At 34.8% G+C, this 15,589-nt stretch overlaps 1 protein-coding gene across 9 annotated transcripts in view; it reads left to right on the top strand.

Annotated features, from left to right (window-relative positions):
• The window catches only part of LCOR (ligand dependent nuclear receptor corepressor), a 133,815-nt gene that overhangs the window by 86,585 nt on the left and 31,641 nt on the right, over positions 1–15,589 (top strand). For 8 of the 9 annotated variants that reach the window (XM_060101506.1, XM_060101517.1, XM_060101535.1 and 5 more), the window contains 2 exons: positions 2,968–3,255; positions 6,119–6,212. In XM_060101506.1, the coding sequence (XP_059957489.1) occupies positions 2,968–3,255; positions 6,119–6,212 (382 nt within the window). Of the gene's footprint in view, positions 1–2,967; positions 3,256–6,118; positions 6,213–8,811; positions 12,283–15,589 lie in introns of those variants that run through there. The other variant, XM_060101571.1, reaches the window with a different exon arrangement.

Here is a 15,589-nt window from a genome sequence, read left to right as displayed (position 1 = left end):
AGTTGCAGGTTTCCCCTTTATGTATTAATATTGTTATTTTTAGATATTTTATTAATCCTCTTGGAAATGTCTCAAAGATGGGCATTAGTAGTCTTCAAATTAATACCAAAAATGTTCAGTATCCAGAGATATAACAGGCAGTTTAATCTGAGGAGAATATTTTGTTTTTAATAAATAATTCAGGTATTTGGATTTAGTCCTTTGTTTCCAAGTATTGCAAATTGTATGTTTTAAATAATTAGTATGAACAGGTAATATATAGCTAGGTAGAAACATTAGATGCAAATAAAAGTAGGCTTTTGTGGTAATGGACTCTATAATAAATTCCAGTTTAAGAACAATAAACCTCCTACAGCTGTCATAATCATTTCTTTTCAGCTTGCTTTGTCAGTTGTCTCAGAAAATTTGACACTTTCCTAAAAGTTAGGTTTGCATTTTAAAAACATAACAGGTGGCTGTGATGTAGCATTCACGTGTTTTTCTGTAGTTTTAACTTTGACCTGATTTGTTGTTTTTATTTGACTCAATTGTGCATGTTCCCCTAAGCATGGCTAGGTTTATAGATATTGTGTTTTAAGTAAATGAAAGAATGAAATGTGTTCTAGAAGCTTTCAAAAGACGTAGAAATTCAGATGGCAGAGATGTCATCAATTCGTAAACATGAATTTTCTTTATTATATTAGTTATTCAATAAAGAGGCAAAATATGCTGCAGGCATTAAAGCTCAAAGGTAGCAATTTATGGTCTTTATCCTAAAATCTTTGACTCTTTACAAGTTTCTTTAATATTTATTAATCTAGTTAAACACAGAGACATCTCATAAATTACTTCATTTTGCTTCCTATTTGGAAGCTTTCTTTATTATATATTATCCAACTTTTCAGAGGATACAAAGATACAATAACATTAAAACATTAAATTATATACAGTCATTCAGAGGATTGTATGCTGTGCAAGAAAAAAATGGATCTTAAATAGAAAGAAATATCGATAAGAAAACCCAGTGGGTAGAGAGATTGAAAAAAGCAGTGTATGGCTAAAAATGTTTATTAAAACATTTAAGGAACCATTGTCAGTGATTGTAGTAACTTCTGAACCTTACCTAGTTGAATGAATACCTTTATCCTTAAACCATCTAGCATACTCATAGTCTCTATTTATAGAGAGGAAACTTAAGGTTAAAAATACTTCTTAATAGAACAGAAATGTTATTATTGGTAGAGCAAACCTCATTAAACTCCAGAGAATTAAATAAATATTCTGACTTCATGAGTATCTTCTGATCCTGAATATTGTCCTTCAGAAAAAAAATTGTTCTTGGGAGTCCTGTGTGATTTTAATGTGTTTGTTTTTTGTGGTGATTTTAGATATTAATAGCTATTAGTCGGTTTTGCTGACTAAATCAAAGTTCCTTACAGCTCCAAAATACTATAGGTAAAGTAATTGACCTTCTATGGTTAATGTTTAAAAGAGCAAGGAAACTCAGGTTTTCTGAGACCCATCTTCTAAAGCCTAGGAAGTGTGGGAAGGAAGTATAAAGGTCACGGGTGGAACTTTTTTTTTTTTTTTTTGCGGTATGTGGGCCTCTCACTGTTGTGGCCTCTCCTGTCGCGGAGCACAGGCTCCAGACGCGCAGGCTCAACGGCCATGGCTCACGGGCCTAGCCGCTCTGCGGCACATGGGATCTTCCCGGACCGGGGCACGAACCCGTGTCCCCTGCATCGGCAGGTGGACTCTCAACCACTGCGCCACCAGGGAAGCCCACGGGTGGAACATTTTAATCAAGGGTCTGCCACTAACCATCTGTACAGATTTGAAGAGGCCACTTACTCTTCAGATCACATTTATCTCATTTATTGTTTTTTTTTAAGAACTATTTGTTGATTGATTTGATTGATCCATTTATTACTCAACTAATATGAATGTATACTTTACACCAAGATTAGGCGCTGAGTATACAGGGGTAAACAAACATAATCTCTGCTTTTCTCAAAAAGCGTTTAGTCTCCCTGATAGTGTGTTAATGACAGAGATGTGATGGTAATATATTTACACAAAACATTTTCCATCTTATTTTACTTTCAAGGACCCTTCCAGTGCTGAACGTTTTATGAGTTAATGAATTCATGTGGTCTTTATTTTAAAATTAACATTGATTAGAAATTGATAACTTAGATGTTTATTTTATTGCTTCCCTATCCATTGTGTTCAGTGGTAGAGTGTAAAGAACTTATGAAAAGTACATGGTCTTAGGCTTTTGAGATTTGGCATTTAAACTCAGCACAGAGGATCTAAAAGTGTGGTCCCCTGACCAGCAGTATCTAGAAACTTGTTAGAAATGCCAGTTCCTGAGCTCACTCTAGAACTGCTAAATCAGTAACTCTGGAGATAGGACCCAGCAATCTGTTTTTACAGGCCCTCAAAGTGATTCTGATGAATATTAAAGTGTGACAACTATTGCCCTAGGTGATCATGAATCTTAATACTATCTCCTTTATAATCTTGATATGCCTTCAGTCTTTTAGCAGAAAGTAAATTAAGCCTCATGAACTGAGCATTCCATTCTTCAATTATATAGGAAGCTATGGTTCAGTAAAGATCTAGGGGAAACCAGATGTAATCTATAGGTGGTAAACAGGGGAGTAATTATTTCATTTAAAAAGAGTTTTGGGATTTCTGTATCAGGTAAGTGATTCTTGCCCATAAGATATACTATTGGTTATCCCTTTATTTGACTTCATAATCGGGGGTGGGGGTGGTATTTAGAAATAATTTTATTAAAATTTTATTTTTAAAAATCTGCAACTTTTATAAGCCTGGAGATTAAAAATATAACTCTAAGAGGGAATACTATTTTTAGGATATTGCATTTTAAGAAAAAAAATAAAATGAAATTTTGTTTGCTTGAAAGCTGTCTCTTTTTAGTACATTGTCCCACTTTAAAAGTAAATAAATCTTTGTTTACAGACAGTCCCTGGGTCTCCGACCCCAATATTCCCCTAGTGGCCCGTGAGATCATGCAGCGAATGATCCAACAATTTGCTGCTGAATATACCTCAAAAAATAGCTCTACTCAGGACCCCAGCCAGCCCAATAGCACAAAGAACCAAAGCCTGCTGAAAGCATCTCCAGTCACCACCTCTCCCACGGCTGCAACTACTCAGAACCCTGTGCTCAGCAAACTTCTCATGGCTGACCAAGACTCACCTCTGGACCTTACTGTCAGAAAGTCTCAGTCAGAACCTAGCGAACAAGGTATGGTTTGATGTCAAGATCTCCTCTGTCCAATTAGAATACTTTTAATTTGGGGAGAAAATAAAGTATTGGCAAGTAGGGCACCAGAAGCAATAATAGGATAAACTAATGTGATTTTTAAATTATTCCTGACTCTGCAGTGATAGAGAAGAAGTATAAATTGGCTTCTTTACCCATCAGTAGTTCGTAGTCATGATTGATGTACCACCCAGAAAGTTAGGTGGTTACAGCTGTTACTTGATATTTGTAGAAGTAATTCACACTTTCCCAAGCATTGTCATATCCACTGTTTTTAAAACCCCTTTGAAAAATTAACTTTCCACCCTTTCCATCAATGTTTAGGATTAACACCTATCTGAGAAATAAATGCATCTTGTCAGATAGAAGTTATATTCTGCAGATGAGATCATGAGGCAAAAATATGTGTTATTTGCATTTTTTAAAAAAACTCATGAGGTTAGAAATATTGAGAAGACAGTAGACACACTCCAGGTTGTTAACTGTATTCAGTATTTTATAAATACACACATACATACATATACTGTATTATAAACTAATTAGAGTATTTTCAAAAGGTAATCTGTTGGTGAGGATCCTAATTAAGTGAAGAGGTTAAGAGGGTGTCAGTTTTGCATAGCAGATATTTCTTGAGTCTTTGAAAAGTTACTCTCTTAAGTAAATTAAATATCCGTGTTGCTTTGTGATCTCATTTTACCTTTAATTTCACAAAGATGAAGTGAGCATTTCAACTCTGCCACTGTTTGAACCACTACAAATTGTAAATTGGTGATATCTGTACTACTGAGATTTTATTGCCATAGAAATCTCATAAAAGTGTGGATTTATTGGCGAGAAATACATGTTCATTTTGCAAAGTAAATAAGTTTAATTCTTCTAAGAACCTCTTTGAAAGAACTTTATTTTGCTTATTTTAAGTTGTTTATGAAGGAATGACACTTAATGGACTGGCTTTAGTCGCTTATCAAAGATATTTTTCTGAATAGCTTTCCTTTGCCTTCTTTCTCTTTGTGTGTAGTGAGCAGCAATCAAAATCTCTGAAGTTCTGAGAGATTTCCTAGCAGGCCTCCTAGACCTCCTAGTTGTACCTTTGGTTACGGTGTTTGTAAAGTTGTTCTTTTCTATTTTATTGAGGATTGTTTTCTTTACCACAGATTGGTAACTTTCATTAAAAATCTGTTTGCTCTAAATATTGCATTACAAGCTTCAGGTTTACAATAGAATGACAGCATAGAGGTTGTATCTAAAGTATTAATAATGGAGATTAACATACAAAAATACAAATTGGTCTAACTTCTTAAGGCTAGTGTTTATGCTTGAGAGGTATGTTGTGTTCACGGCATGCTCTTACCAAGAGAAATTTGAACTAGATGATAGGATTATAGTATATAAACCTTAAATGAAACAAAATTTTTAAAAGTGTATTTCCTAATGAATTTTAATGTGTTTTCAACTTAAATCACAATATTTTCAGTGGTAGATTTAAAATATGTTGCCTATAATATGATTAGACAGACTATGAAAATAGTACTGTCTTTGGTTGGAAATATTTTAAGCAGTGCATTTGCTTGTTAGGTATCTAATTGGGTTAGATGGCTAATGGGATACTTGGTTCTATAAGATTACATTTTTAGAAATATTAGTGACTCTAAAGGACAACACTTACTGTGTATGAGTTGTGGGCTTTTTTTTGGTTTATAAACTCAGTTGCATATTTATTTCTAACTGCCTGAAATAGGGAGTTACAGTGTCCTCAGATACAAGTCCCAAGTGGGTTCTATATTGGGGTGACTTTTAACATAACTAGATAGCAGGCATCTCTGCTGGCCAACTGAAAATCAGAGGCATTGAGTATTATCTTTCTTCTCTGTTAATTTTGGACAGAATGGCAGCTTTAGAAGTTATTCAGACTATGACTTTTCTTTTCTAGACATGTCTATGAGGGGAAAAAAGCCTTTGGGGGAGAATAAAGTCTTCTAATTTTATGTTCTAATAACATGAATTTGTGATTTGGTCTAGCATCAGTAAAAGAAAAAAATGGTCATCCCCCGAGGCTCCCATCAGTATCAAGACTGTTTCATTCTTCTTTCTTTCCTTAAACTTTGCCCATCAACTTATAATAGCTTATTCATCGAAAAACCTTGCCTTTATAAATATCAGCAAGTAAATTTTGAATCTCTGCTGATTTTTCCCAAAAGATTGACTCCAAATACACAAGTTTTGCAGATGGGTCCGAAGAGTGATTAGGATACATGCAAATGATAAGCAGTTAACAACTGGTTCATATTACATATTATTTTGTACAGTTATATATGTTTACTTTAACCAGATAAACTTGTTTTTAAAATGACTTTTGTATTTAAATTTTTCCAAATCTAACTTTTATATACTCCTGGTGTTTCAGGTAGACTTAGCTCTTGAGAAATTTGGTTTTATAATTCATATGACATTGTGGCATTAAACTCACATACTTTGATCAAGGTAAATTTAGAAAATGACATCTCATAGTTCCATTGCAGAACCTCATACTGTGTAAACTGCTATTTCTAATATCTCACTATATCTTAACATCTTTAGTGTTAATGCTTTACCTTTTCTTTTGCCCTATTAATGAAATATTTAACCCTTGAATATATGAGATATAACAAACTTTATACTAAATTTATGTCACTTCAGGAGGAAAAATATCCTGATTCTATTAATAAATTGGTTTTGTAACTCAAAGTATATGGCTAGTTTTATCTGTTTAGTTGACTAAGCCTACTGCTTTGACATTTTTAGCCTATTCAGTTCATATTTGCTCCCAGTTTTTAATATCCTCAGGTGTTTCTTTGTATCTCTACAGACGGTGTACTTGATCTATCCACTAAGAAAAGTCCATGTGCTGGCAGCACTTCCCTGAGCCATTCTCCAGGTTGCTCCAGTACTCAAGGGAACGGGTAAGGGAAAATATTTGTGGCCTTCCACAGTTTTATAGGGGACAATTTATCAAAGATTGATGCCAATCTCCCCTGTATGTTTTAAAACTTGATCCTTTAGAATAACACTGTTACTAGGTGGGCCTTTAGTAAAATTACTTTTAGTCTATCAATCAAGTAAAAGCACAATCTGAAATCTAGAATTGGCAAATATAAATCAGTTTTGCCAGTTTAGTACAAATAGTAAATAATCAGGAATATGGCAAGAATGTCTTTGGACTTTTTGTTGTTGAGTGTTTGGGAGTGTGAAACCCAACCTGAATAATTCCAGAGTTCACATGTAAACGCAGTATTTTGTGTGCTGAGGTTGTTGAATGAAAATTGGGCTCCAGTATTTAACTTGGTATCTCTAATGAAGTATGGGGGCTGTTCGTTTTTTTCTTGTTTGGTTTGGTTTGGTTTGGTTTAGTTTGGATTGGTTTGGTTTGGTTTGGTTTGGTTTGGTTTGGTTTGTTGATTTGAACTGCAGTTTTAATTCTGTGTGGCAGTTCAGAAAATAATTGTGTGTATTTTTTGTTTTCATTAGATTAGACCGGTTGTAGATGTTGATAGATAACATCTTAGGCTGCCAAGACATTATTACATGCTCAGTTTTGATAACGATTAGCAGACTAAAGTGAATTTTCTGACCACCTAATTTTATGATGTAAGAATTGTCTAATTCTCCCTCTGTGTGTACATAGTAGCCATTTTAAATGGTCAGGTATTAATGAAGATGCTTAGATGCCGTATTGGGAAGGCATTTCCATAAAACTGTGTTGTGACCAAAAATAAGCTTCATCTAGATATGAAACATAACTTTGGTAAGTTAGTTAATATTTAGGTTTATTTAACTTTTAGAATATCAACATGGGGAAGATGTTTAGATACCAAAGGAGTAAGCAGACGCTAAATGGACTAACCTTTTTCAACTTATTCTTAATTACCTTCAAATTGAAGGATTCCTTTACTGACTTCTGAAATGCTCCCTTTATTTTGTCTAAAATTTCATCATCTTCCTTTTTCTCTCCTTTATTCAGTCTAAAAATAACATATTAATTTAATCCATTTTGCATAGTTTACTAACCATTTTTTCTTAAGCCCTTTTTTTCACTGTAGTTCATACTAAATATAGATCTAAGTCATCATGGTCCCAAATCATTTGGTTCCATTTATATGTCAAAAAACTTGAGTTATGTAATTAAGGACACATGTAAGAGAAGCCTAAGTGCTGTTTGCATAAATGCATCCCTTGCTTAAGATTCACTTTAAACTTGGCCACCACGTCTATGTATTATATTGTTGAAATTGCTGTGTTTGTCCCTCTGAATGGAAAGTAAATGTTTTTATTGTGGTAGTGTTTTCTGGAAGACAAAAGCACCGGCAGTACTGCCCATCTTTTAGCTGAATCGTTATATCTTATTTACTGGTAACGTCAGAGTCCCTGTAGACTTTTGGAGAACATAGCTGGTTTACCATTATTTCTGCAAAGTTCCACTTTTGTGCCTAGTTAATGTAATTATTCCCCTTGGGCATGCTTTACCAGTTGCCAGTTTTATCATTGATAATCTTTATCTATTGTAAAAATGAAAGCCTTATGAATTAACTTTGTGTAAGTAGTTGACTTTTTTAAACATTATTTGAAAGCTGTCCACTTAAAATTTTAAAATTAATGTTTGGTATTTTAAGAAGAAGGGTTTTTTTTAACTAAAGAAAAATGCTAAAAAATTGTTTATGTACCTCTGACAATAATTACTTTGAGTAGACTTTAAGGAACAAAGTTTTGGGGGAAATAAAGGGTAGTTTCTTTAAAGCTTGGATTATTTCAAATGGAAAATCAGTGGTACTCATGTATCTGCAACTAATGGTGTTTTAAAATGAAGAAGTGTGGTAAGTTATAATTTGATAGGTATTTTGTTTTGTTTTGATTTGGGGTTTCCCCCCCATGGGGCTGGTAGCCATGGTTTTTTTTCCCAAGCAAAATAAGAAATGTCATTTGGAATTGTTTGATTTTTTGATAAGAACATCAACTTGTTTGTGGGATAAATGAGCAATTATCTATGGGTTCCACCAATGTAAATTGTTCCAGTTTTATAGCTGGTTGTCATGAATGTTGAATTATGTTGCATTAAAATAAATTATTTGGCTTACTCTTTTATTACTGTACTTGTTTAGTGGTAACGTCACGTTGGTAACACAATTCTTTGTAGATCTACGGAGACTTGATGATTACTTTGTAATTAATAATTAAGGTGCTATTTTCAGACAGTTGCGCGAAACTTTTTCTCCGAATATTTGTGAACCCAACCAGAGACCAGCTGACAGGTTTAATTTTTCTTTGCCCAAAAGCTCCTGGTTTTTTTTCTTTTTGTTTTTTTTGTTTTTTGTTTTTGTTTTTGTTTTTGTGAACAAGTTTAAAACTAACTGCCGAGACCATTTTTTTAAAATTTTAGAGAAAATAAATAAATAACACAAAGTGATGTTACCCAAGCAAGGCCTTCTAATAAAGGAGTGGTCCCCTCACCCATCCCTCCCTACCTGTGCAAGTCCTGCTCACATCAGTTTCCTTCCATCCAATTAGGCGACCTGGGAGACCCAGCCAGTACCGCCCAGACGGACTTCGGAGTGGTGATGGGGTACCTCCAAGAAGCTTACAGGATGGAACCAGGGAAGGTTTTGGACACTCCACATCACTCAAAGTTCCACTGGCTCGATCCCTGCAGATTAGTGAAGAACTACTGAGCAGAAACCAATTGTCCACAGCTGCCAGCCTTGGACCATCTGGATTACAGAATCATGGACAACACTTAATATTATCCAGGGAAGCCTCTTGGGCAAAACCACATTATGAGTTCAACCTCAGCCGTATGAAGTTCAGGGGAAATGGTGCACTCAACAACATCAGTGACCTTCCTTTTCTTGCAGAAAACTCTGCCTTTCCAAAAATGGCACTTCAAGCAAAACAAGATGGGAAAAAGGATGTGAGCCATTCATCTCCTGTAGATTTAAAGATACCACAAGTTCGAGGAATGGATCTTTCTTGGGAAAATCGCACTGGTGATCAGTACAGCTATAGCTCTTTGGTAATGGGTTCACAAACGGAGAGCGCGCTTAGTAAAAAATTAAGGGCTATTCTTCCAAAACAAAATAGAAAAAGCATGTTAGATGCTGGACCCGATTCTTGGGGCTCAGATGCTGAGCAGTCTACCTCTGGACAGCCATATCCCACATCGGATCAAGAAGGAGATCCTGGCTCCAAGCAGCCTCGGAAGAAAAGAGGGCGTTACAGACAGTACAACAGTGAGATACTGGAGGAAGCAATCTCAGTGGTTATGAGTGGAAAAATGAGTGTTTCCAAAGCTCAGAGTATTTATGGGATTCCCCACAGTACACTGGAGTACAAAGTAAAGGAGAGGCTGGGCACTTTGAAAAACCCTCCAAAGAAAAAGATGAAGTTAATGAGGTCGGAGGGGCCAGATGTTTCTGTAAAGATTGAATTAGATCCCCAGGGAGAGGCAGCACAAAGTGCAAATGAATCAAAAAATGAGTAGGAATACTGTAGAGTGCCAATTACTGTACAAACTGGGTGAGCACTACTGCATTGTTCAGCTGTCATTGCTGGCACCTAACTTCATTTACTGTGACGCTTGTTTCTTTGCAGATTTTGCATTGACTTGTGTGTACAGGGGTGAAAGGTGCATTCTGAATGTTGCATATTTTAAAATTTTCGTGTGCAGTATGGCTCGGGATATTGTTTGGCCTTTTGCATGTTTCTCTACAAAAGAGAATTGAGTTACCTCACAGAGAACAGATACATGGAAGTGGACTCCTTGCCTGTAGAGCCTGCATGCTTTTCTTTTTTTTTTTCTTAAGTTATATTTGCCTTTATTTAAAAGAAAAGAAAAGAAAAGAAAAAAGCCCCCTTTTAGAAACCACCTCTGTCATATTGGGAGCTTTATCATTGCAAATTGGAAAGCCATCTTATAAAATTATTCACATTTTTTTCTTCTGAGATTCAACTAATTTAAGGGTTAAACTAAAGAAACTAAGAAAAATGAACTTTTGAATTGAAGAAATTTGGCTATTCAATGATAAATAATTATTTGGGTCAATTAACATTTTATGATTTCCTTCTCACTATTAAGTTTACTTAACAAATTAGCAATCTATTTAGTGCTCACCCAGGGAGGGGAAGGAGGTGGAAAATGTGCACACACTACCTTCAAAAATGCTTCAATTACATTGTAACACTACCTTTGCTGTTATTTCATTTGGGATTTTCTAAGGGTAGGATTTGGTCTCACCAACAAGTGAGGATATAGCCTTATCTCATGGAGGACGAGCTCCGTTCTTACTCAGGAGCAGTCAGGGTACATTACATAAAACAATAGAGGATGCCTCATTTTAGCAAATTAAGTTTTTTTGTATTCTTAAATCCTTTTACAGATTTGATCATGTGCTAACTAACAACTAAATGTCAGTTGCAGCAACTATTTTAAAATATTTAAGATCTGTTTATTGGGGGGATGGGAAAAATAGGGGGGAAATGTGTGTGAGTAATTATAATATTGCAAAAGTGGTATCTAGATTTTACAGCCTCAGTAATCTGCTCAAATATCCACATAAGTGAAGAATCCATGTTTGTGATGAGAGAAAGAACACAACCCCAAGGTAACCTAAAATGATTTAGGTTGCATTTCAGTTCTAACAATAATTCAATCAGAAGTCAAGCTCCTTAGCAATTCTTTTTTAACTAATTCAGATACTAGTACAAGGGGGCAGGGTTTTTTTTTTTAGTTTTATTTGTTGCTTTGAACTTTTTTCTTTTCTTTTTTTTTTTTTTTTTTGGCATCCTACATACTATCCCCTTCTTAACTTTTCTGATATTTAGCTGATTTTTATGGTTGTTTAGCACACAGTTCAGGACCTTTCAGATTGTGTTTTATATAAGCACTCCTTAAAGAACACCTAAGGTTTTTTTTGAGATGGGCTTTTAAAATTACAGTGATAAGGTTTGGAACGTTTATTTTCTACAACTTTTTTGCAAGAATAACAGGTAAATAAAGCCCATGAAATTTAATTTTGCATTGTGACCAAATTAAAATTACTCTTCGTGCAAAATAAAATCCACCCCACATACACCCTGTATTCTAATCTGCTGAGAAAGGTGGTCAGCCCCTTCTAAATGCTTAACCAAAAACAAACAAAAAATCACTGGAGTTTTTGTGTAAAATAAAATCAAAACTTGGAGCATTAAATTGAGGTTGATGATTTCTGATGGATACTAACAGTTTGAGAAGTAGGTCCAGATATTCCCAAGGCATAAATTCTTGCCTGGAAATTTTGGAGCAGTTAATTAGGCTAAGGATAGTTTTCCCTCAGCAACCTGTGTGTTCAAAGGTTAGGCACACCATTGCTGTTATTAAAATACACACATTCTTGACATAGCCTGGGCTTGGGTTCCTCTTTTGGTTTGGTTATTTTGTGTAGCAGTTTAATCAGTGAATGACTGAGCCTGTTTCCTCTTAGCTTTCTAGTCTTCTCAACAGAAAAAACAGTTTGGGTTCAGAGCAGTGTATGACTCTGCAGTATTTTCTAGCCTAGCTGGAAGTTGCAATAAAAAATACTTAATGAAATGTATGGTTTTCATCTGCAGTTGAAGGAAATTGTAGAAATTTTGCTGAAAGCAAAGGCCTAAGCTTATGAAGGAACACCTCCTTTGTTCCACACTCGATTTGTCACACATAATTAATTGCAGCCATGGTACCTTTTTGCATGATGTTTGGGGGTATTCGGTAGCCCAAGATTGCTGCAAAAAGGTCCTTTGAGCAATTAATTTGTGCTCGTTTTGATCCCCTCAGAAAGGCATCATTAAAGGCCCATTTAAAAATCTGGCCCTAAAAGTTCAACTTTTGTAGAGTTTTACTGTTCAGAGAGGTTTTAATCCTATGTGGTAGTCTCTAAAGTGATGTATGAGTTGAGTTATGTAAATTTTGTCATTGTAGTGTACATGGAGTGATCATTTTACTAACATAAATATTTTCTATGTGTGTTTCAGTGGATGACAATCGAGCAGCAGAAGAATGGTGTGCCTACCCTTTAATGCTGCAGTTTAAATAAGAGAACTTGTATTGTGTCATTTCAGATTGTAGGCTGAGAGTTGTAAATAGTGAAAATTTGAGTACTTCTATTATTTGTTTTGGTTAGAAAGTGAATTTAAAAAACAAACCAAACTCTAAACTTTCTCAGATTAAAAGTCCTGAGACCTGAAGATTGTAATATTCATGTCTGTGAAGCTTTTAAACATTACACTTGAGATCAGTCATGACTTGATATTCAGGTAAATTTTCTTTTCCAAGAAGCTTTTGAATAAGCATATTTCCTCCAAAGGTCGGTCGGTCTCTCTCTTTCTTTTTGAGTGTAGATTATTTTAAAGCACTAATTGCATTACACTGGTAACTGCAATATAAAATAGCCATTATTGTTTTGTGAAGCATGGTTGAAATTAGATAGTGGTCCCTTTTAAATTTCATGAGCCTCTCCAAAAAAAAAAAAAAATTAAAAAAATACAGAAAGCTGCTGAATATTTCAAAAGATATATATTTTACCTTATTGTAGGTTTTGTAAAGTTAGTTTGTAATATTCAGGTGCACTTTTAATGTTAAATTTTGTGTTCAGAGTTCCATTATACCATGTGTTTCTTGGATGTGGCTCATCACGTGGCTGGCTGTCATGTCAGTCTTGGTGCCGCAGTGATCCCGTAATATTTGGTTTCCCTCTTGATTTGCCACTATTCTGTATTGGCACTTTCAGTGTAGATATTCTAGTTTGGGAACATCCTCATAAATGTGTAATAGAGATTGGTCTATTCGCATGCTTAATTTCTGCTAATCAGAGTTTTGCATGGCCCAAACAACAGCTGACCATTTTTATGGTATGGGAAAGTATAGTTCACAGCTATCTTTGTCACAAAAGCCTTTTCTCCTTTCATTTTCCAGTAGGCGGATGATGACATTACTCCAACTATATGATATGACTCAAAATAATATTAGGAGATAGTATATTTAAAATCAACTCCTACATTTTTTTATGAGAGAACATAGATGTAGAGTAGATAAGCTATGGCACTATAAAATCAAAAACACTAATTCCGTGGAAGGATATCTAGTTGGTATTTTTATCATTAGCTTTCTCACTTTTGAAACAGTCATCAAGCTTGACAGTAATGTATTGTATTATATTACTTTGTTTAGTAGGCTTACAGGTGACTGAACTGTGTTTGTGATGAGCTATACACTTTATTCTGTTCCCTAAATACCATGAAGGACAAGGTCTCTCTTTCAGGAAAAATAATTTATATTTGTGTATAATACTTTTTAATGTTAAGTTTATTGTTATTCTGAAGTTTAGATGTTGCTTGATAAACCTTTGCTGCAGCAGATCATGGATATGAGTAAGGCTTTGTGTGATAATAGGGGTCTTTAAGTGAAGTTAATTACTGTTCAGTTCTGGTGAGCAAGCTCAACAAGTGTGAAGTGTGTATTAGCTTTATTTGGTACACTTTTACTTTACAATATTGAAGTGCTTTTAGAACTCTGGTTATCTTATATAAACCATTACCTCAACCAATTGGCATTTCCATTCCCCAACATTTTACCTGAGCTATATATAAGATGAGCTATATGGGATCAGATAGTAAAACAGTAAGGCACAATGAGAAGTTTAGTTCCCAATTTTCTGGAGAGAACTCTAAATTAAACTAAAAATGACTACCTGCAAAGGCCCATATCATAACTACCTTCTGTCATTAGGCAGTACGTGGCAGCCTTGGAGCTGCTAGTGAGCTATGTGTTCTCCCCCTGCCCCAAGTAAGCACATGGTGCGAGGCTTGGTTCTAAGCCTTTGTGAGTCTCTTATATTTCATTGACCCATAATAGTGAAGCTTGGATTCAGTTATTTTTATAAAACAAATTATTGAGGCAGCCCAATGTCAGAACCTGAAATTATTTTGAGTAGTTACAGCAGATATGACAGCTCAGTGTCATTTTGTTAACAGCTATTATCCCTGTAGATTTAATTTTAAAACTACATATTTTCGCTTTGGAAATTATTCTTTCTTTAACTAAATGCCAGAGGTTGTTTTCATGTGAACCATCCTTTTCTGATATATATATATATATATATTCAGGTTGCTGTCATTGGTGATGGAATATGGCAATAGACTGAATTGTTCCACTTAGTCTTTTATAGGAGACATTAAAAGTTCCAGGTTAAATTTTGACCTTTATGAAGATATCAAAGATTGTTTTCCTTGTTACCTTTCCATTATAATTAGGTCTTCATTAATACTCTGGTCAAGCCAGTGTTATTAAACTTAATGGCTTTAACCAGACAGCCCATTTGGAAACTTTATTAAGCTATATAGGGATGTTTTTTTAATCTAATTGCTTTCAAGCTCTACTGAAAAGGAAAAAAGTATAATCGTGGTACAAGGAATGCAGACCTCCAAAGTCTTCTTAGGTTTTTTTTGGATACATTCTGTCCTTGAGACTTAAGTAGGATTTGTGAACATGGTGACTGAAGGGAAAATAGAGGAAATTCTTTGCATATTCTCTGTCTCTTATTCCCAAATAAACTCGCAGTTGCCTTTTAAAGAAGCAGACATTATCCCTGTAGCTGTGTGCCCTAAGTGTTATGAAGGAGATTGGAGGAGGGAGTTGGGAAGTAGGATGGGAAAAGTATGTAGATCAGGAAAAGCTAAAGATTCTGCCCTACAGTACTAAACATGAGTCGCAGGATAGATAACATGGTAAAGTTGGGCCACCTTCATTTGATAGTCAGATAAGTCTTTTAGATTGTTTGAAAAGTGAGAATAAAGGCAAATTAACGTTGGCTTGACAAACAATAAAATATGAGTTAATTCTGCAACTATTAGGAGGGTAATTTTAAGGTTTCCAGTTCATTTATAGCTATATCAATAAAAGCCGAAAAGCAAGCACTTTTAGTTAATCATAAATTTATTGGATGTAGCAAATATTATAATCATAATATTTAATCTTTATTGTTTGAATATGGAATTAAACTCTTTACCCCATCTTGAACTGTCATTGAACAGGCTCAAGATGATCTTTTCAACACTGGAAATGACCCTACACACATACCAAAAAAATCTAAAGCAGTAAGACATATTTGAAGATCCATACCTCTTAGACTTTTTAGATTTGTCTTGGGAAAGAGTTTATGAACCTGTAACCAGTATTAGTGCAGTCTTGGGTTCCTTGTTCTGCATAATTGCACCCTTTCTCAGGTATGTCCTGAAAACATAAATTTTAAAATAATCTCTTTAGAGATTAGATTCT

This window comes from Mesoplodon densirostris, chromosome 1 (assembly GCF_025265405.1).
Source record: "Mesoplodon densirostris isolate mMesDen1 chromosome 1, mMesDen1 primary haplotype, whole genome shotgun sequence".
Lineage (NCBI taxonomy): Eukaryota > Metazoa > Chordata > Mammalia > Artiodactyla > Ziphiidae > Mesoplodon > Mesoplodon densirostris.
Note: the sequence above shows the minus strand (reverse complement) of the source record. Positions and strands in the feature narration are given on the sequence as shown.